The sequence below is a fragment of the Mangifera indica genome, chromosome 4 (genome assembly GCF_011075055.1).
Source record: "Mangifera indica cultivar Alphonso chromosome 4, CATAS_Mindica_2.1, whole genome shotgun sequence".
NCBI lineage: Eukaryota > Viridiplantae > Streptophyta > Magnoliopsida > Sapindales > Anacardiaceae > Mangifera > Mangifera indica.
Genome location: NC_058140.1, coordinates 19813030 through 19833203, shown reverse-complemented (window position 1 = coordinate 19833203; position 20174 = coordinate 19813030). Strand labels below are relative to the sequence as shown.

General features: G+C 36.1%; 4 protein-coding genes across 34 annotated transcripts; 2 read left to right on the top strand and 2 right to left on the bottom strand.

Annotated features, from left to right (window-relative positions):
• The first annotated feature begins 371 nt into the window (after window positions 1-371).
• Window positions 372-4662, top strand: LOC123213756 (lipoxygenase 6, chloroplastic). Its single transcript, XM_044633286.1, has 9 exons — window positions 372-816; window positions 971-1248; window positions 1356-1593; window positions 1686-2009; window positions 2151-2236; window positions 2321-2428; window positions 2698-2999; window positions 3398-3664; window positions 3764-4662. Exons 1-9 carry the CDS (start codon window positions 429-431, stop codon window positions 4521-4523), a joined length of 2751 nt encoding a protein of 916 aa, XP_044489221.1. The 5' UTR covers window positions 372-428; the 3' UTR covers window positions 4524-4662.
• On the bottom strand, window positions 4599-7267 carry LOC123213757 (4-coumarate--CoA ligase-like 9). 3 transcript variants are annotated; one of them, XM_044633288.1, is made up of 7 exons: window positions 6037-7267; window positions 5778-5967; window positions 5510-5655; window positions 5370-5437; window positions 5196-5298; window positions 5055-5118; window positions 4599-4833 (listed from the first exon to the last, which is right to left on the bottom strand). In XM_044633288.1, exons 1-7 carry the CDS (start codon window positions 7054-7056, stop codon window positions 4817-4819), a joined length of 1608 nt encoding a protein of 535 aa, XP_044489223.1. In that variant the 5' UTR covers window positions 7057-7267; the 3' UTR covers window positions 4599-4816. The 3 variants fall into 3 exon arrangements, with proteins under 3 accessions (XP_044489223.1, XP_044489222.1, XP_044489224.1); XM_044633287.1 differs by lacking the exon at window positions 4599-4833 and having other exon boundaries at window positions 4875-5118; XM_044633289.1 differs by lacking the exons at window positions 4599-4833; window positions 5055-5118 and having other exon boundaries at window positions 5208-5290.
• A 2420-nt stretch (window positions 7268-9687) lies between these two features.
• LOC123214632 lies at window positions 9688-13599 on the top strand. Of its 2 annotated transcripts, none has more exons than XM_044634537.1 (4): window positions 9688-10404; window positions 11062-11493; window positions 11891-12282; window positions 13016-13208. In XM_044634537.1, exons 1-4 carry the CDS (start codon window positions 9940-9942, stop codon window positions 13068-13070), a joined length of 1344 nt encoding a protein of 447 aa, XP_044490472.1. In that variant the 5' UTR covers window positions 9688-9939; the 3' UTR covers window positions 13071-13208. The 2 variants fall into 2 exon arrangements, with proteins under 2 accessions (XP_044490472.1, XP_044490471.1); XM_044634536.1 differs by having other exon boundaries at window positions 9691-10404; window positions 11891-12197; window positions 13016-13599.
• A 258-nt stretch (window positions 13600-13857) lies between these two features.
• On the bottom strand, window positions 13858-20065 carry LOC123214628 (cyclin-dependent kinase G-2). Of its 28 annotated transcripts, none has more exons than XM_044634527.1 (9): window positions 17811-20062; window positions 17188-17323; window positions 17001-17089; window positions 16687-16798; window positions 16500-16606; window positions 16034-16411; window positions 15781-15860; window positions 14863-14949; window positions 13858-14076 (listed from the first exon to the last, which is right to left on the bottom strand). In XM_044634527.1, the coding sequence occupies exons 1-6, from the start codon at window positions 19544-19546 to the stop codon at window positions 16312-16314; spliced, it is 2280 nt and encodes a 759-aa protein (XP_044490462.1). In that variant the 5' UTR covers window positions 19547-20062; the 3' UTR covers window positions 13858-14076; window positions 14863-14949; window positions 15781-15860; window positions 16034-16311. The 28 variants fall into 28 exon arrangements, with proteins under 28 accessions (XP_044490462.1, XP_044490463.1, XP_044490464.1 ...); XM_044634528.1 differs by having other exon boundaries at window positions 14863-14934; XM_044634529.1 differs by lacking the exon at window positions 15781-15860 and adding an exon at window positions 15682-15756 and having other exon boundaries at window positions 13858-14340.
• Between the last annotated feature and the right edge of the window lie 109 nt (window positions 20066-20174).

The window sequence follows — 20174 nt, the reverse complement described above, 5'->3', positions numbered from 1 at the left end:
TTTGACCAAATATTTGTCATAAATAGCCTCTTTCTCCCTATCATAAATAATATTTTTAATCTAAAATTAAAATATACCTTTTTTTGTTTTCCGTTTCGGATTGAATAAAATTTGTTTATGTAAAATGGTTAAGATTTCTTTATATATGCACATCATACTTACTCTATTTATACGCTCCTTCAAATCATTTTATTTCACCTCCCTATATGCTATTGCCATCTGACCACTCTTACCACATATCTGACTTTATTTCCATCTCATACGTTCGTATCTCCCACGCCCTTCATAGTGAGAATGGTATTTCTTTGCCTGTTAATACTGTTTGTATATGTCATCTCAGCCAATGGTAAATCACCTGTTCTGTTCTGTCTACATTTTAGTGTTGACCTGAACAGACCGAAGAGCAGAAGTTGTATGCGGTGAAGCCAATGTCTTCAGCTTTCAAAGTTCAGCTCTTGACTGGCCCTGCTTTCCGCCGAGCTCCGGCCATCTCCGGAGCCGGGAAAACTGTTCTTTCCAGGCAGACCCGAGTGGCCCGTTCCACCTTCGGGCCGATTCAGGCCGTTGTGAATAGTGACCAAAACAAAGCTACGGAAACTGCTGAAAAGTCGGTGGAGAGAAAGGACGTTAATGGGTCGTTCTTAGTTTCTCGTCCTAGTGAAAAAGAAGGGATGGTTAACGTGAAAGCAGTGCTCACTGTCAGGAAGAAGATGAAAGAAAAGCTCGTTGATAAGATAGAGGATCAGTGGGAGTATTTCATTAATGGGATTGGTCAAGGAATCATGATTCAGCTCATAAGTGAAGAGATTGATCCTGGTTTATTACCTTGTTTTCTTTTTCAACTCTTGATAACTCGTTTCTCTTTGCACTTGAACTCATCAGTTCTTCAGAGAACCAGGGATATTGCTGCTTAAAGATTTCTTTCTGTTTTTTTAACACAATCAAGTAACTTGTCTTGTTGTTCTTGCAGTTACAAGTTCAGGGAAGAGTGTGGAATCTTCAGTGAGGGGTTGGTTGCCGAAGCCAGCAAGTGATTTTAACATTGTTGAGTATGGTGCTGATTTCAGCGTGCCATCTGATTTTGGTAATCCTGGCGCTGTTCTTATAACAAATCTTCATAGCAAGGAGTTTTACTTGTTGGAGGTTATTGTTCGCGGTTTTGATGGAGGCCCCATCTTCTTCCCTGCAAACACATGGATCCATTCCCGGAATGATAATCCTGAGAGTAGAATAATCTTCAGAAATCAAGTGAGAACTACCAAACAATTTTACTATTTGTCCTTTTCCCTTTGTTTGTTTCCATTAAAGTTTAATGAATGGCTTTGAATGTGTACATTATGATTGTGGGAAAATAGGCATATCTACCATCACAAACACCAGCTGGTATCAGAGATCTAAGACATGAAGATTTAATGAGCATTCGTGGTAATGGAAAAGGACTTAGAAAGGCTCATGATAGAATTTATGATTATGATGTATACAATGATTTGGGAAATCCTGATAAAGATCAAGATCTTGCTAGACCCGTTCTGGGCAATGAGGAATGGCCGTATCCTCGGCGTTGTAGAACTGGCCGACCTCCATCCAAGACAGGTATTCTGTTCTTAAGAGTATGACTATTTTGTTGCATTTTTCTTGTTATAGAATGAATGTTTAAAAGGAAATTTGTTCGTGAATTTGTTTAGATCCTTGTTCTGAGAGTAGAATCGAAAAGCCCCATCCTGTGTATGTGCCTCGTGATGAAACTTTTGAGGAGATTAAGCAGAACACTTTCTCTGCTGGAAGGTTGAAAGCTGTGCTTCATAATCTTATACCATCTATTGCTGCTACCTTGTCAAGTTCGGACATCCCCTTCACTTGTTTTTCTGATATTGATAAGTTGTATGACAATGGTGTCGTTTTAAAAGATGATGAACAAAACACAAAGGGGAATCCTTTAAATGTGATGAATCAGGTTCTCTACGCTAGCCAAAAGTTATTGAAATATGAAATCCCAGCTGTTATAAAACGTAAGTTGTCCATGCACTAATTATCTTTCTCTATAGAGCTTTACATTACAATCTCAGACCACATCTACTTTTCAATAATTTCTATAGGCATTGAAGGAAATCTTAATCATTGCTGCACCTTTTTTTTGTTACTTCGTTCAGGTGACAGGTTTGCATGGCTGCGAGACAATGAGTTTGCTCGCCAGACTTTGGCTGGGGTCAACCCTGTGAACATTGAGATTTTGAAGGTAATATTCAACAATTTCTGTCAATTTTTTTCTATGTTCTGCTTAGTCATCGCATGGGAATTTTCAAGTGCTGTTTTATTGCAGGAACTCCCAATTCTCAGTAAACTAGATCCTGCTGTTTATGGACCTCCAGAATCAGCAATCACAAAGGAACTGATAGAGGAAGAACTTAATGGAATGAGTGTTGAAAAGGTATTGATAAGATAAGTGAAAAATTCATCCCCCTTTTGATCTGTTTCATTTAATGAACGCCTTACAATTTACATGTGAAATCACTGGGGCATAAATTTGCAGATAAGGCAAATTATGACCTGTCATCAGATTATTAATCTGAAACTTTAAACCGGCCATTAGGCTTCACGGTCCTCTTCCAAGTTAAAACAGAACATCTTCCTTTATGCTTTGTTGCAGAGGAGCTTTCTGTTTTCCCAATTTTAACTCTCCAGCATCTGTTGACACAGGCTATTGAGGAGAAGAGATTGTTTATTCTTGATTACCATGACATGCTTTTGCCGTTTATCGAAAAAATAAATTCTTTGCCGAAGAGAAAAGCTTATGCCTCCAGGACAGTTTTTTTCTATAACAAGAAGAGTATTCTGAAGCCAATAGCGATTGAACTTTCACTTCCTCCAACATCTTCATCGCCTGGGAATAAACGTGTTTACACTCATGGACATGATGCTACATCCTATTGGATTTGGAAGCTAGCCAAAGCTCACGTTTGCTCAGTCGATGCGGGAGTCCATCAACTAGTAAATCACTGGTAAATAATTACTGGTTTACTTGCAGCAAATTTGAATTTCTTACAATAAAACTATATTTATCTACTTTGAGTACACAAATTGGTACACACATGATAGGTATATTAATCGATTTTAAATTAAAAATAAAATAATAATAAAACTATGTGTACTCACTTTAAGTACACAAATTGATATGCACTGATGTGTCACACATCATGTGTGTACTTATTTGTGTGCACAAAATGGATACATATAACATTATTTATAAAGTAATCTCTAATCACATAATGACATATTATGTATATACTTAAAAGTGTGCACCCATTTGCTCAATATTGCTATAAAATTTTTTCAAAATTATAATTGTTCTAAATAGATATAAAACCATGAACACGAATATCAAATTTGGATTTTACAGGTTGAGAACTCATGCTTCAATGGAATCATACATAATTGCAACACACAGACATCTTAGCTCAATGCATCCTATTTACAAGTTGCTTCATCCTCATATGCGCTACACGCTCGAAATTAATGCACTTGCACGGCAAAGTTTAATAAATGGAGGAGGAATAATTGAGGCATCGTTCGGTCCGGGAAAATATGCCATGGAGGTAAGCTCTGCAGCCTACAAGAATATGTGGAGGTTTGATTTGGAAGCATTGCCTGCAGATCTCATTCGACGGTTAGTTTCTGATGCCTTAAACCCATAATTATTTGTCGTTTTACGCTTCCAGTTTCTTAAAACTAAAGATTGTAATCACCTGCTGATAAAACTGCTCAGGGGCCTGGCTGAGGAGGATCCTTCAATGCCCTGTGGTGTAAAACTTGTGATCGAAGACTATCCTTATGCATCAGATGGACTCCTTGTATGGTCTGCGATAGAGGAGTGGGTAAAATCCTATGTAGGACACTTCTACTTAGAGCCTAATTCCATCACATCTGATGTCGAACTTCAAGCATGGTGGAATGAGATCAAGAACAGAGGGCACTATGACAAAAGGAATGAACCCTGGTGGCCAACCCTCAACACCAAAGAGGACTTGTCCAAGATAATTACAATAATGATCTGGGTTGCTTCTGGTCAGCATGCAGCCATAAACTTTGGGCAGTACCCTTTCGGGGGATATGTCCCCAACCGTCCCACTCTGATGAGAAGACTCATCCCACAAGAAAATGAACCTGGTTATGAGAAATTTATTTCAAACCCTCAGCACATTTTTCTGTCATCTTTACCTACTCAACTTCAAGCCACCAAGGTTATGGCTGTCCAAGACACATTGTCAACTCACTCTGCAGATGAAGAGTACCTGGGTCAAATGAACCAACTGCACAGCCGTTGGATCAATGACCATGAAGTTCTGAACATGTATGAGAAATTCTCTGCCAAGCTAGAGGAGATTGAGAAGATAATCAATGATAGAAATAAGAATATCCAGCTTAAAAGCAGATGCGGTGCAGGCATTCCCCCTTATGAACTGCTTCTTCGTTCATCAGGTCCAGGAGTGACCGGTCGTGGAATCCCCAATAGTATTTCCATCTGATGGATTTAGCTGAAACGAGGCCTTAGCATCTTTTTGTTATATCTAGTACAACCAGCTAGTGTATACCATTTTCCATTTTCCTTTGTCAAACTTGTGCAATAGTAATCATCTTCAATAAATGTTACAGAACATGAAAATATGATATGTAGAATGGCTTTGAGTCTGACCTTCCCTACGTAAAAAATCACAAATTACATCTGGCAGCAGGCACTTTTTTTGTTCTTTTCTTCTTTCTTCTCAGTCATAAACAGTGTAGTTATTTTAGCTACTGGGTCAGATCGCCCAAAATTCTTTTATGCTGAAGGCACATCTGTGCATTTCAAAGGATCACATGGACTTTACAAATGGGAATACCACAAGCAAATTGACCCAACAATATATTTCTAGCAACATCGGTATCTGATTATCATAGTTATTCTGAGAAGATAATAGATAACAATGATCATTGAATGCAGAATTTCTAAAAATTTCACAACTTAGAGATAGGATTTGATTGTGCAAGTTTGACTAATTCCTTCCTCAGCACCTTACCTGTCGCATTCCTGGGAAGAGCATTAATGAAATTAACCTGTCGGATTCTCTTGTATGGAGCAACCTACAGCATGAATTTCCAAGAGATTAAGAAGTGAAAACGGTTGTCAGAACTACACATTCTATAATCATAAAGCACACCTGTTTGTTTATGAAATCCATGATTTGTGATTCATCAATGTTTCTTCCGCCTTTTCTCACCATAAAAGCCACTGGTACCTGACCTGCTAGCTCATCTGGGTACCTGCCATATGATGCTATTTATACATAATTTGATCCATTGAACCATAACTAAGCAAGAAGCTATAGACATACGGGACCACAGCTGCATCGGCTATATCCGGATGAGATAGAAGCAGATGCTCCAGTTCAGCAGGGGCAACCTAATGCAACATGAACATACATTCATAATTGTTTATGAAATAAAAGCGCATAAAAAGGGTTTCAAGTCCAACCTGGTACCCTCTGTATTTGATCATCTCTTTTATCCTGTCCACATAAAACAGAAATCCCTCACTGTCTATGTAACAAAGATCCCCAGTTCTTAACCAACCCTCCGAATCCAGAATATTAGCAGTTGCTTCTTCATCACCAATATAACCTGTAAAATGAAAAAAACCCCGTGATGTAACTGCAAGTAAATACAAGCACATAGACAAGAAAGAACAATCCTGGAATGTGAAATAAACAAATTTGATTGTTGAGAATATTACAAGAAGTTACCCTTCATAATTAATGATCCCCTGAGCCAAAGCTCTCCAGGTTTTCCAGGAGGCTGAGCAATGCCTGTATCAGGGTCAACAATTTTAGCTTCGCAATTCGGTGCAAGCTTTCCTGTTGCTCCGATTACCTGGCATTCTTCTGGACCAATCGTTCCAAAAATTCGGCCAGTTGATTCAGTCAGCCCATATCCCTGCATCATAAAACTTTATCATCGTCAACACTAGATTCCATTCTGAATATTCCAAATCAAATTACTAACCTGAGCTAGCTGAACTTGAGGTAAACGTTTTTTAAATTTTTTAATAACGCTCAACGTCAGAGGGGCTCCACCACAGGCCAAACCTTCAAGCTTGCTTAACTCGTAACAGTCCATCGAACGACGGTCTTCAGCCATCATAAGAACGATGGGTGGGGACACTGCCACGTGGCTAACTCTCAACTCTTCGATGGTTCTCATGAAAATTCCAAATTCAAACCTTTCCATGCTCACCAAACTCTGCCCCAACGCCAACGCCGTCACGCAATACCGAAACCCGTAGACATGGAAAAATGGAACCGCACACAGCGCAACAGCGGGAGTCTCCCTCACTGTACGAACCGCATGAGCTCCCGCCAACGAAGCTATCCAGTTCCGTTGAGTCAAAACCACCCCTTTGATCATCCCCGTCGTCCCCGAAGAGTATAAAATCGCCGCCGGATCTGACTGCGAAACACGTACCGCGTCCAGCTCAGAATCCAAATCCCGTTCATCCACTTGGGTCGTCACGTAAGATTCAAACACGGGCGAGTCGAGAAGAACGGTACCGTATTTAAGCGAAGGGATTTTATCAGCAGTGTCTGACGTGGCAAACGCAATGACCGGTTTCGAAAGCTGAATTAGGCGGAGAATCTCCGGTTTGGTATTGGCGGGATTTGAAGGAGAGACGGTGACACCAATGGAAAAGAGAGAAAAGTAAAGAATGGGTAAGTGGATCGAATTGCGGGAGAGAACAAAAGCGGTGTCGTTGTTGGAGAGGTTGAACTTGGTTTTGAGAAAGAAGGCAAGGGTTTTGATGTTAAGGACGAAGTCAGAGTAGAGAATATGGCGGCGAGTGAGGGCGTCAACGAGGGCGGCGGCGTGTGGCGGCGGAGGATGGGAATTAAGGAGGGAGAAGAGGTAGGAAGTGACGGAGAGAGGAGTTGTTAGAGGAGGAAGAGGAACGGAGGGGCGGGGGCTGTGGTAGATGTATGTTTGGGAGGAGAAGCCACTTGGGGAATGGAAGAACTGTTGGCTGGCCATTAATGGGAGAGCTTCTGGTCATGAAAATGAAAGGATCACAACATCACTTTATTACACATCAATTTGTGTAACAAATCACAAGCCAATCTCCATTGTCAAGAATTTCCTGAATTGAAGCCAATTTCTGTCTTTCCAATAGTTGTGTGCATCAGATTTTCTTACAAAGAATTTGCAGCGAACTCCAACAATCTAAAGTACCCAGTGCATCTAAGATTTTCATCATCATCATTGGTCGAGCAATAAATATTATTACGTCTAATCACAATTTTCCACCTAAACTTCACTATATTAAATTTCTACACGTTAAGTTTAAAAAATCTATTTTTACACCCATTTGTAAAATACAAACCTTAGTTTTATCCGTATAAGGGTACGTTCTGTCACGCCCGTTCACAAACACGAACGTTAGTTTTGTCAGTATAAAGGTATCTTTCCTCGTTTTGTATGGTATATGATAAATTTATTTTTATTTTAACTATTTTATATATTTTTGTTCTTATCATCCCTTGGTTTGTCTTTTTTTAGTTTTTTTATTTTTTTATTATCAAAAAACAATTAAAAATAGAGTAAGACATATTTAGATTGAAGCCAATATTTTTAAAATCAGATTAAAGATCAAATCAATTATATCATTAGTTCATAGTTTAACCAGTTTGATCAGTTTAATTAAAAAATCAACTAGTTTAATTTATTATCATATTATAATAAATAGATTTTACTTAAAATTTTATAAAAAATAAAATCAATTAAGACTCTTAAATATATGAAGATTAGAATATATCTTTTTTAAGGAGTAATAATCATTCATTTAATTTTAATAAAATAATTAAAATAAAAAAATTTCAATCTCATAATACCAAAAAAACATAATTTTATAAATTATTATTTATAGAAAACATTTCAATGTTTTCTAAAATATTTTTTTTCTGTTTTATTTTATATTTAAACTTCTTTTCCTTTGCAAACGTTTATCTAGTCTAATAAAAAATAATCAAACAACTTAAAAATAATTAAAATTTTAAAAAATATTTAAAATTTTGATCAAACTTAGTCAAATTTGATTTTTGATCGATTTATCTGATCAAACTCTGTTTTTAATTAGGTCAATAAAAACACTATTTTTTTATATTAACAAGATCAAATTTAAAACTAATTTCTAATTTAGTCGACCGGTTCAACCTAATTTTAAAATCATTGATGTAAATAACCAGGCATCACATAATTGATGAAAAGAATAAGATCTGTTAACATAAAAATCTAAGCAAAAAGCAATGAATTCGTTGGTGAGTAACTGACGGGGGAAATGTCAGTATTTTAATAACGAGGGAAGGATAGTGCGCCTCTTATAAATTGCTTGAATACAAAGTAAACAATAGAGTTAGGAGTATAATTTTTTATTATATAATTTAATTAAGTAAAAAATATATTATTATGTGATAAGATAATTTTAAATTAAAATTAAAATAATATTTAATTATATAATAATATATTATCTATATATTTAAATTATATAAAAAATTACACATATATAACATTATTATAAAATAAAAGATATTAATGTCTTCTCAACTTATACTAAATAAATATTTCATAAATTTTATTAAGAAACCATATAAGAAAAATGGTAAGAAAACCATATTTCATGAAATAAAATTGTCACTAAGCTTAAATATTATTAAATTCAGGAGAGGAAGAACTTCTAATGACTAAAGGTAGGAGTAAAAAACGATACAAGAATTATACCGAATTAATATGATAAATAATGAAAAATATATTTATAAAAAAAATTATAAAATTTAGATACAAAAAAAAAATAGGAAACATTTATATACGAGTTTAATACAACACGTAGTCAATAATAAGTTTCTAAAAATACAATAATATCAAATATAATTTTAATATTTTTTATAAATATTCGGATTAACAATTTAAATATAAAATATTTAATTAATTATTGAATATAATATAATATAATATATAATAAAGATTCAATTACCATAAAAAATTATCAAAAGAAATTAAGGATTTGAATGATAAAAAATAATGTTTTTATTTTATTTTGTATAATTATGATATTATAGTAATTAATTAAAAATATAAGAAATTTTTTTTATATTTTTAAAAATAATATAAAAACATGTATTTAATATTAAAAAAATATAAAATATATTTTTAATTTAAAATTTTGAAATTAGATATGAATAATTTGTGGTTTTAGTAGACGGGATGACTCCCGTCTTACAGCCTAGAACGTGAATAGCTTCACGACATAGAATACGGCGCTGGGTAACTTGTAGTATGTTGTGTTGCTCATTATATTTATCTCTGCCTCCGATTCTTGTCTTTTTTATCACTTAAATTAAATTAAACCCAAAAACAAGAAAAGAATTATTCCAGTTTCCCAGTAGACAGCTTTTCAATCGAAAATATTATTATTAAGGCAGCAAAAATCTACGGCCTTTTAATCCTGTACGTGCCATCCTATCATATTCTATCTACTTCCCAATCACAACCCCCATATTCCTTCCAACTCATCTCTACTCCACCTTTTGATCACAAATTTGTCAACAATTTGACGTCTGAAAATTTTAATTAATGGTAATAAATAAAATAATGAAAATGGTTAATGCTCCATCTGGGTTTGATTCAAATACAAGAAACCGGCAGGAGGAAAATGGATGATAGCTGGATCTATGATTGAACACCAACTGTCTCTGTATTTTTTTATCTTCTATTCCTTCAATTCAATCAGTTTCTATCTCTGAGAAAATCTCAATCTCAAGTCTTGTCTGATCCTGAAACCCGTTAATAGAATTAGAAATGTCACTATTTCTGGATAAAAAGTAAAATCTAAAACTTGAGTTCTATTCTGGTGGTAAATTCATGGCTGATCCTCATATAAACGTACAACAAAGAGACCCACCTCCTGCTCAGCTACCTCTTCTCAATTCAAACACAAACCGCCACCCAAACCAAAGCCATGATCATAAGGGGAGTCAAGAAACCGATCTTGACAAGAAGCTCAAAAGGCTTGAAAATTTTCTGTCTGTTCTGGGTTTTAGCCAGTCTTCAGTTTTGGGTTTTGTCTTGTCTTGGTCTGCTTTTCTACTTATAGGAGTGTTACTCCCAGTTGTGATACTTGAACTCTCCAATTGCCCCGGGTGTGGGAAGGGTCAAGTTAAGGATTTTGAGCTGGTTATTGTGGCCTCTCAGGCCTGTGTTGCGGCTGTTTCGCTGCTCTGTCTCTCGCATAATCTTCGTAAGTATGGTATCAGGAGGTTTCTCTTCGTTGATCGTTACAGTGGCCAAATGGCTCGCTTCAGCCATCAATATATTCAGCAGATAAGGGTAAGCATTACTATTGCAATTTAATCGAACTTGTTCAAAACAGAAATGGGTTACTTTAATTTCCAGGGCATGTACGTTAAGATTAAGTTTTTAGACTCTTAGTTTGTAGTATTGGAATTCTAATTGTAACTTAAGAACTACTTATAAATCCGAAATATTGGACTGATATATTCATGAAATTTTTGTAAGATTCGGAGGATTCCCATCTGGCCATGATGTGCTTCTCAAAGTTGCAATGTTTTTGTATATAGAAGGTCTCAACTTGGTCTGAAAACCAAATTCTTTCAAACTTGTATATTTTGTTCTTAGTCTCATACACCCTTTCATGAGTTTCAGCCACCAGAAAATGACTTGTGAGGATTTGAAAACCTTCCCTAAAATTGAAATATACTGTTTATAAAATTTCAAATTATGGCCTGAATAGTTATAATGCAGGAATAGGATGCTTGTACTGGCCCTGATTGGTTTGTAATTGTGGCTTAATTGACTATCAACCTTTCTCATGCTGTAACTTCTTGACCAGATAGTGTTGCTCCCTAATGCATTCTATTCCAAAATGACTTGTTTAGTTGAATTAGACAGAAGAATTAGTATAACTGATAATATTCCAGTCTGTGTTGTAATGTAAGACTTGGTTTGGATAATGTATTTTCACAGGGTTCCGTACGCTTGCTTGTAATGTGGTCATTACCATGTTTTATTCTGAAGACTGTACGCGAGGTCATCCGAATTTTATATGTTCATCATGAATCATGGTGGCTGTCTACTGCAATTTGTTTAGCTTTGATTGTATCCTGGACTTACTTGAGTATGATATCTCTATCAGCCAGCTTATTGTTTCATCTAGTCTGCAACTTGCAAGTTATTCACTTTGAAGACTATCCAAAGCTCATGGAAAGGGAGTCTGACATTTTAGTATTAATAGAGGAGCACAGGCGTCTATGTTATCATCTCACTAAGATAAGCCACAGATTTCGAATTTATCTCATTTTAGAGTTCGTAGTTGTCACAGCAAGCCTATTTGTAACTCTTTTCCAGACTACAGGCTACAGTGGAAAAATTACGTACATTAATGGTGGTGATTTTGCAGTAAGTTCATGTTTTTTTTCTTTTCTCAATATATTTCCTAATATACTGTATGTGGATCTTAGTGGTTTCACCTTCCAAGCTCTTTAAGTAGACGAGCAATATTATATGCAACCAGTTATGAGTATTCAATTTGATACATAGATGATGAGTCATCATATCATTGAGTGTTACTCTATCTTTAATTTAAAATCACTCAATTACATAGTGACACATCATCTGAATACCTAATTGGGTACTCAAAACTGGGTGTATATAGTTTTATTAACTTAGATAACCTTTACCTTGTGCAATGAGAGTAACCAGGCAAATCTCTTCTTGTTCTTGTGTGCTCTAGAGCTTAGCAGCTCCATACATTCAAACTTTAATCTCTTTGTCTTTTTTTTCTTGACATTTCTAGGCATCCTCAATCGTTCAGGTTGTTGGCATAATCATTTGCTTACATGCAGCAACAAGAATTTCTCATAGGGCCCAAAACACTGCATCGCTGGCGAGTAGATGGCATGCAGTGGCAACATGCAGCTCTACTGATGCATCTCAACTGAGAATGTCAAACAGTGGGGGGAACTTGGAAGCCTCTGCTTCATTGAACTCATTGCATATGAATTATTCTGAAAGTGATTTGGAGTCTTTGGATTATCTTGCAATGCCAACAAGCGCTCAACTGGCTTCTTATATGTCCTCATATCACAAGAGACAAGCCTTTGGTATGGAATTGGAATCTTTTTTCTCTATCTTGGGCTACAATCTTCTGTTACTTGAGGAAATACTTTCTATTAGTCGTAAGTTGATGTGAGTAAATTTTAGATGCCTTTTCATATATAAGTTATTGCTTGCAACATTATTAGGAGAAATATATTAGCAACAAAATGATCAGGTAGCTTTCAACTACTGCTGATTGTATCTGCAAGTTTTGAGCATGAGGGTTGAAACAAATTTGCCATTTTTCTTTATAACCTTCTCTGCACGAGAGATAAATAGAAAGGAACCCACAGGCTAATGAGGTGAGACCACTTAGTATTTTAAGTGTTCCATAACATTATATTATATGAGCAATGCTATATGTATCCAATTTTAAATACACATTTGAGTATCTAGATGATATATCATGAATATTACTTTACCCTTAATTCAAAATTATAATTAAGTACATATAGTTTTATTGATGTTATGTCTCTTCTCATATTGTTTTAGTCCAACACTAATATTGCATATTACTGGGAAGTTGTTTTGTGTGCTAAAATTATTTTATATTTCTAATATACTTAGACATGGCAAACTAGGACAAACAAAGCATTGTTTGAGGTCTTGGCATGTAACTTGTATAAAATTTCTCTCCATTGATTTAAGTGCCTGCTGACTGATATTTTTGTAACCCCTTCTTGGGTTTTAAGACAGATATGCCTACTCCATCATTATTTATACTTTTTTCTGCCTGCTGGTCATTATATATGCTTGGGCAAATAAACATGTATTGAATTGATGATTAGGGCTTTCTAACAATGAACATCTCTTGGTTGTGCAGTATTGTATTTGCAGACAAATCCTGGAGGCATTACCATATTTGGATGGACGGTTGACAGGACTCTTATCACAACAATCTTCTTCATTGAACTCTCTCTGGTTACATTTGTACTTGGAAAGACCATAGTTCTCGGTACTAGTTGATCCCTCTGTCATGTCTGCTCTCACTACATCCCCTGAAATTATTCAGGTTTAAAAAGTCGAAACCATGACCACCTCACAACATACATACTGATGGGCAATCACAGCAACCATGCTCAAGAATGGAGAAAGATCAGTATAAATCTTGGAAATTGCCCGGATAAAGGAGAGAGGAAAACACAAACTGAGAGAAGCAAAGTTTTTGAGTGGATGCTGTTACTTAACACATTTCATACATAGAACAATATATCCGTTGGCCTGAAAGTGGAGGATGCGGCTCCTTATGGTTTCCTCGCCCGAGACCCTTACTGATTCCAGATATCAAAGTTATGTTTATCACATGATTAAACTACATTTGTGTGTTATGTATTGTTGTTGCCAAATTCGTTTCAAATTTATCATAGGTAAAACCCCGATCAAATGAACAGGGTTCAAATTTCTCAAGCAGCCTCATCGACACAAAATTAGCCAATTCAGGAATAATGGAAGTGACACTCTGGATAAACAATATTTTCCAGTATTTCATTCACAGAATTAAAAAAATTACAAAATAATTCTATACTTAACAAATTACTTTATTTGTTGTTTAGTATTATTCATTGATTAAACTTGTGTTTGAACTATAATGGATTGCCTTGATTTGCGGTATAGCATCGCTCCCAATTTGCAGTGAAAACTGAACAGAGCACGAGACAAACATGGTTCAAGCAATCAAAATCATCGATTACTGGGCAACTCAACTCTGGACCAAAATCAAGATCGCGTTGATGGGATAACAAACACACTTCTCTAATATCTGTTAGATTCAATATTGCAAGTTCACTTCTTTTAGTACCTTTCAGGTCATGGATTTCGTGAATGGGATGCCGACAGACGCTTCACGGTTTTCCATCTCCAAGCAACCCATTCTTCCACCCTTGCCTAAAATAAAATCACATCAGAAAGAATGAGCAAAAGTGACTCAAAAATATTTAGAACCGGACTGTCGACTTCTAAAATAATAATATATCACTCCAAACTACTATAGTATGGCTGCATCTAAAAGCAGAGCAGGCGAGCAAGCCATACAACTCCTACTACAAAATTGTCACTAGCAAATTCCACATCTTGTCAATTTCATAAAAGTACAGCTCCAAACTCCACACAACTTAGCAAATACTCAGTATGATAATCAGCTAATCACCACTGCAAGATCAAGGAGATTTTTCAAATTATACTTTTGTATACATGAATTTAATGCACTTCTTGCAGCAACTACTATATTTATACAAATAGTAGAATACTATACATCCCAAGTTTGAACCCTAAGAGATATGGCATTACTTCAGAAATACATATTATTTATCATATAATAACCTAATCTACCTGCTCCTCCAAAACAATAACAATATTTAGAATGTGAAACTTTAGAGTATATGATCTGCTTCAGCCTACACAGCAGCAATGACACCAATAAATGAACACCAACAGATCATTGCATAAATATCATTAGGTGCATCCGAATGAATCTACCCCCCATTTTCATCATCATTTTTTTATTGTGTTTCATCTATCCAGTAAATTTAATGCTTTTTAAGGTTAACACTTTATTGGACATATTAACCATCACTTTGATGAAAAGTTGATACCAAATTAGATTGAGAATTAAATAATTGCATACCAAGAATATATCTAATACGTGGACAACAAAGCAAATTCGTATGGTACCTCTATTGAGACTGAAGGAACAACTAATTGGAAGTTCTATAAAATCCAGAGAATACAGGTAACCTCCTCAACCTGCTTGATTTGAGACTGCAGTGTCATTGGCAGACAATGTCATAAAAATTTCTGCAGCTAATGAAGTCTGAAACTTCTCATACCATCATCAATGTGAAAAAGAATACATGGGCAAAAAATTAACTATTTGATCTTTACACATTAATGTGTCAAGTTTTCTCAGTGCCATGAAGTGCAAAATAAGAGTCCAGCACCCAGAGACAAGTGGAGAAATACAGACATGAAGTTGCAGACAATAAATTCTTTCTTCACTAAGGCAAATGGCTTTCTTATAAGAGTAACTTGAATTCTCAAATTATCGGTTGAAATCATATCAACTAGATATTCATGGTAAGTGTAAGCAGAAGTTTAGTCGTGTTTAGATGAAAAGCACATAAAACACAATCGTCCAATAGGACAGTTGCCTTCTTTGTTTGAAAATCCCATCCCATTGTGATCTTAAAAGTAAAACAAATCGTAGTCAAAACAAAATAGAGAGGTGAGCTCAATATTTGCAGTAATGAAAGTTGGCAGTACCACAAATCTGTCAATGTTTATCAGATACCTTTTTTTTCTTTAATCTTGACATTCTTAATCAAATATCACACTGTTCCATTAACAGCATTTTAGAACGGATCCTACAGATCTTCCTGATAAATCCTGCCTATAAGATCACTCCACATGCAAAATCATCTTCTCCACAATGCCAAAACTTTTCAAGAGAGTGTGGCAAAGAAAAATATCAATAGTACAACATCTGAAACATACCGCTGCATATCAAGAGTATACTAGCACAACAATGTTCACACTGAAGACAGCAAAGTCCTTATCCCACGTGACATTCTGCAGATATGAATTGATAATTACCTTTAAAGCATAATGGTTACTGTCAATTTGTTCGTCAATGAAAAGCTAACAACGTCCCCTCCACTTCACACCAACCGTCTCTTGCAAACACAATGTGAATATTAAAAATGATAGCGGGTAGTAAATTCCATAATTTTCTAATTTAAAACCAAATTTCAAGATAATGTTTTACAATGTGCCAATAAGAATATGTTACATACACAAGTTCCAGCCGAAACTGATATTTTCAAGAAGAAAAGCTATAACACCACACCTTGCGATGTAAGCAGTATCACAGATGCTTTTCTACATGATTCCTGGAGCCAGAGGACAAAGATAACCTGCAAGAAATCTTGTTGGAAGGTAGGTGGCAAATAGTTTTCCACCCAAATCACAACAGTTGCCTGCTAAAAAACAGCATGAATGATTGTCTGACAAGCAATGATCGCAACTTCTGTTGAATGCATGTCCCTCACCTCAACTGTGTGCGTTTGCCTACTTTGAAAATTTAAAGCATGGGATCTTTGACACAGTTGGCAAATTATAATTCTATTAGCCAAACAAACCACCTGTCCCTAGCTCCCCTTGTTGCAGCTCCTTCCTACGCTGCTCTTCCAAAGGATCTGGACTCTTCATAATTCTTCGCATGCGCCTGACAATAACCAAAAACTAATATATTATATATGTAAAGGAAGAAATTACTACAAAAATCAAAACGTTTCAAACTCAGAATCACATACCTGTCTTGAGCATGTTGAGCAGGAAAGGTAGGCATAAAATCTTTGGACTTAGGAAGAGGAACCTCGTGGAACCAATCATGATTAAGGGCAGCATCAGCTGTTATTCTCTGCAAAAAGTACCGTGACCTTAAGTATCAAGTCAAACCAGACAGTATTAAACAGGTGCTAGAGATAGTTAGAAGTTTACCTTCTCAGGATCATATGTTAAGAGTTTGTTCAACAAGTCAAACCCAGCATCAGATAGAACTGGCGATCCAGTGAAAGATGTTGCTGGGAATTTTTTACGCAGCAGGTTATACCTGCAAGGAAAAGTCAGCAATTAATACAAACAAGCAAGAAAAAGCTGTGCAAGTAAAATATCACCAATGGAGGCCAGATAGCCAGATCAGAATCTCCCAAAGCTGGAAGCCTGGGAAAACAGTGGCAAGAATAAGAATGCCTCAATGCAATGGTCAACTTGGTCGCAAAAAAATAAATAAATAAATAAACATTGACACTTACTGATGCTTGACAAAGTTGACCTTCACACCAGGCAGCTTTGAAAATCCCGGCCAAATTGTCTCATTTGGGGTGCCGAGGATTCTGAAAATCTGTAACCATAAGATACCACAAATGATTACTAGGGCCACTTAACAACACAGGCATTGAACATAGTTTACCTACACCTGATGTATTGAAGATAATTAACCTTGTCGAGTTGATCAAATTCAGTTTTGCCATTGAACAGTGGCTCCTTAGACAATAGTTCAGCCATGATACACCCCAATGACCACATGTCAATTGCAGTTGAATATTGTTTTGCACCCAATAAAAGTTCTGGTGCCCTGAAGATGTGAGAACATATATTATTGTGTTTGTCTTTAAGAAAAAAGAACATGGTAAAAATTCAAAAACCATATATATGATAATGCCAAAAAAGGGCGAAAGACGCATGCTGAATAAGTCAGAGAATTGTTTTTCACTGAACTGAGAGTTAAGCAGATAACAACAATTATAATGACAGCAAACATGTATGCACAACCATCCAAAACTAGCAAGTACCATACAATTATTACACGACGGGTCATCATGGCAGAATATCAGCATAAGATCAAGAAGTTAATAATACAACAGCAAATCACAACTGAAAAAGAGTTCAAAAGAAACAGACCGACACAATGACACCAACAAACAGCATATATGCACATGTTCAACAACATATCTAACAACAACAAACAGGGAGAAGGAAGATCAAAATACATGAAATGCAAATGACTACACCTATGTAAACAATGTAAGCATAAAAGGGGGGATCAGAAAAGTGCAACTCACCTGTACCAAAGAGTAACCACCAAATGAGTATATGGTTTCAATGGACTCCCATATTGACGAGCCAAACCAAAGTCACAGATCTTCAACTCACCCCTATTATTCAAAAGTAGGTTTGAAGTCTTCAAATCTCTATGAAGCACCCAGTTATCATGAAGATACTTGACACCCTCTAATAGCTGGAGCATGAGGCATTTCACTTCACTCTGACTGAATGGCTGCTTCATTGCCTCCATCAGTCCTTTTAGATCATGTTCCATATATTCCATCACCATAAAAATGCTATCTAAGTTACTCCCTACAACAACTTCTTTAACATCAACAATTGATGGATGATGAAAAGAAAGAAGGATGTTTATTTCTCTAAGAGAAGTCAATGGAAAACCTTCTCTTTCCTTTTCCATCTTTACCTTCTTCAAGGCTACAATTTCCCCAGTTTTTTTATCTTTAGCTCTATATACAACACCGTAAGTGCCCTCATCTATCTTGTTTAGCCTCTCAAACTCATCAACACTTCTACACCCCTGAAGCATATTTATACTTCTTTGAGGAGGTGCTGCAGGTTCTGAAGTCTCACGAGAGTCAGTTTCATCATCTAAATTAGCATCAGACCCACTAACACTAATATTATCATGGTTCCGCTCCTCATCAATCTCTATGCTATCATCCTTCTCGGAATCATTACCAAGATAATCATCTCCACTCAAAGATCTAGCGTGGCTGCCTCGTTCATCAGATTCAGATGACCTGGATCTAGCCCTTTCAGACCCTGTTCTCTTAAGCTCCACAAGCTCAGGACTAATGGATTTGTTTCGTAATCTGGTTTGCAAAGACTCTGAAAGAGGCATTTTCTTCCTCCTTTTAGGAACTTCCTCATCTTCTAAAATTTCACCTTCATCAACAGGAGAACTGTTTCCAGCTGCCCATCTCGAAGAAGATATATTCCGCATTGGTACATAGTCTTCGTCATCTAAACGCTCCAATTCCTGAACGTTACCCCCTTGTTGTTCTTTTGATGGTGAAGAAGACAACCCTACAGGAGACTCAGAAGTATCATATTCAACTGACCTAGGTAGAACAGGTGGATCAATTAGTGAAATAGACTGCAAATCTGGGTTTATCCAACTCTTCAGGGGGGATACATGTACACCTCCATCTGGAACAACATTAGGTGATTTGTGATATGTCTTGGGCAAAGGTGGTGGAGGGGGAAGAGTCGTGACAATCAGTGGGTTCCTACTTTTACTTATATCATTATCATCTCTATCCCACACTATAGGAGAAAATTTCCTTTTTCTTTCCAAAGGAGATTGAATCCCATTCTCTACCACCTTGGATACTTCATTATCCTTACCTTTCGATACAGAGTTAATCTCAGTTGCATCATCAGACCCACTTTCACTTGACAACTCACCAGGCTCCTTATCAATAGCCTTAACTAGAAACTCCTTTTGCTTTGGCTCATGACTATTACGGCCACCACCTGAATCACTCCTACTAGATGAGGAGTGATAACCAGCATTTGTCATCACTTCCCTCTCTTTGATATCCTTTTGTCTAACCCTATCTCTCAAATAACGAACTCGACCCCGCTTGTTGTTTTCATGATGACTATTCCTAATCCGCTCATAGTCATATTCCTCTTTGGAATAAGCATATTCACGCCTTGACACTTCAAAATCAGCCTCTCGGTCTCTGAATTCATTGTCACGGTAACCCCCATGTCTCCCAGCCGCCATATAAACTTAACAGAATCTATACTTAACTAAAAGCAATAATCGCAATTCAAATCCCCTTAATGACTTCCAGTAAACCCTAATTCTAGTATACAATCAATTCAATTTGTTTTTTAATTTTCAAAAATTTAGAAGAACACAAATTCAAACCCTAAGCCAAACGAATTTCAGATCTAAAGATAATACGAAATCAAAAACCGAATGAATAGAAAGAAGAGATAAAAATCGATAGAAGATACTGAAATTCTGGGGTAATCACTGGAAATTCGGCTATATAATGCGAAATCGAAAGTGAAAAACCTAGAAATCGAAGCACGAAACGAAGAGGAAAAGCCCTACAAATTGAAACAACCGAAACCTTGATCTCTCAAATTAAGAAAACGTTTGATGTTGCTTACCAAATCAGACACAGAGATATTATGATGAGATCGAGAAAGCGGCGACCGCAGCTTTGAGAAAATTAAAGAGTACTTATGTGATCGCGAACTGTACGACAGGCCTCTATTTTACTTATTGATTTTTTTATCAGATATGGCAACTACTTGAGGCCCCCCCCCATGATCTGGAAAATATCTACTTTCCTAAATCTCCTGAAATTATGATTTTGGCCCCTGTTTCACTTTTTTTAATT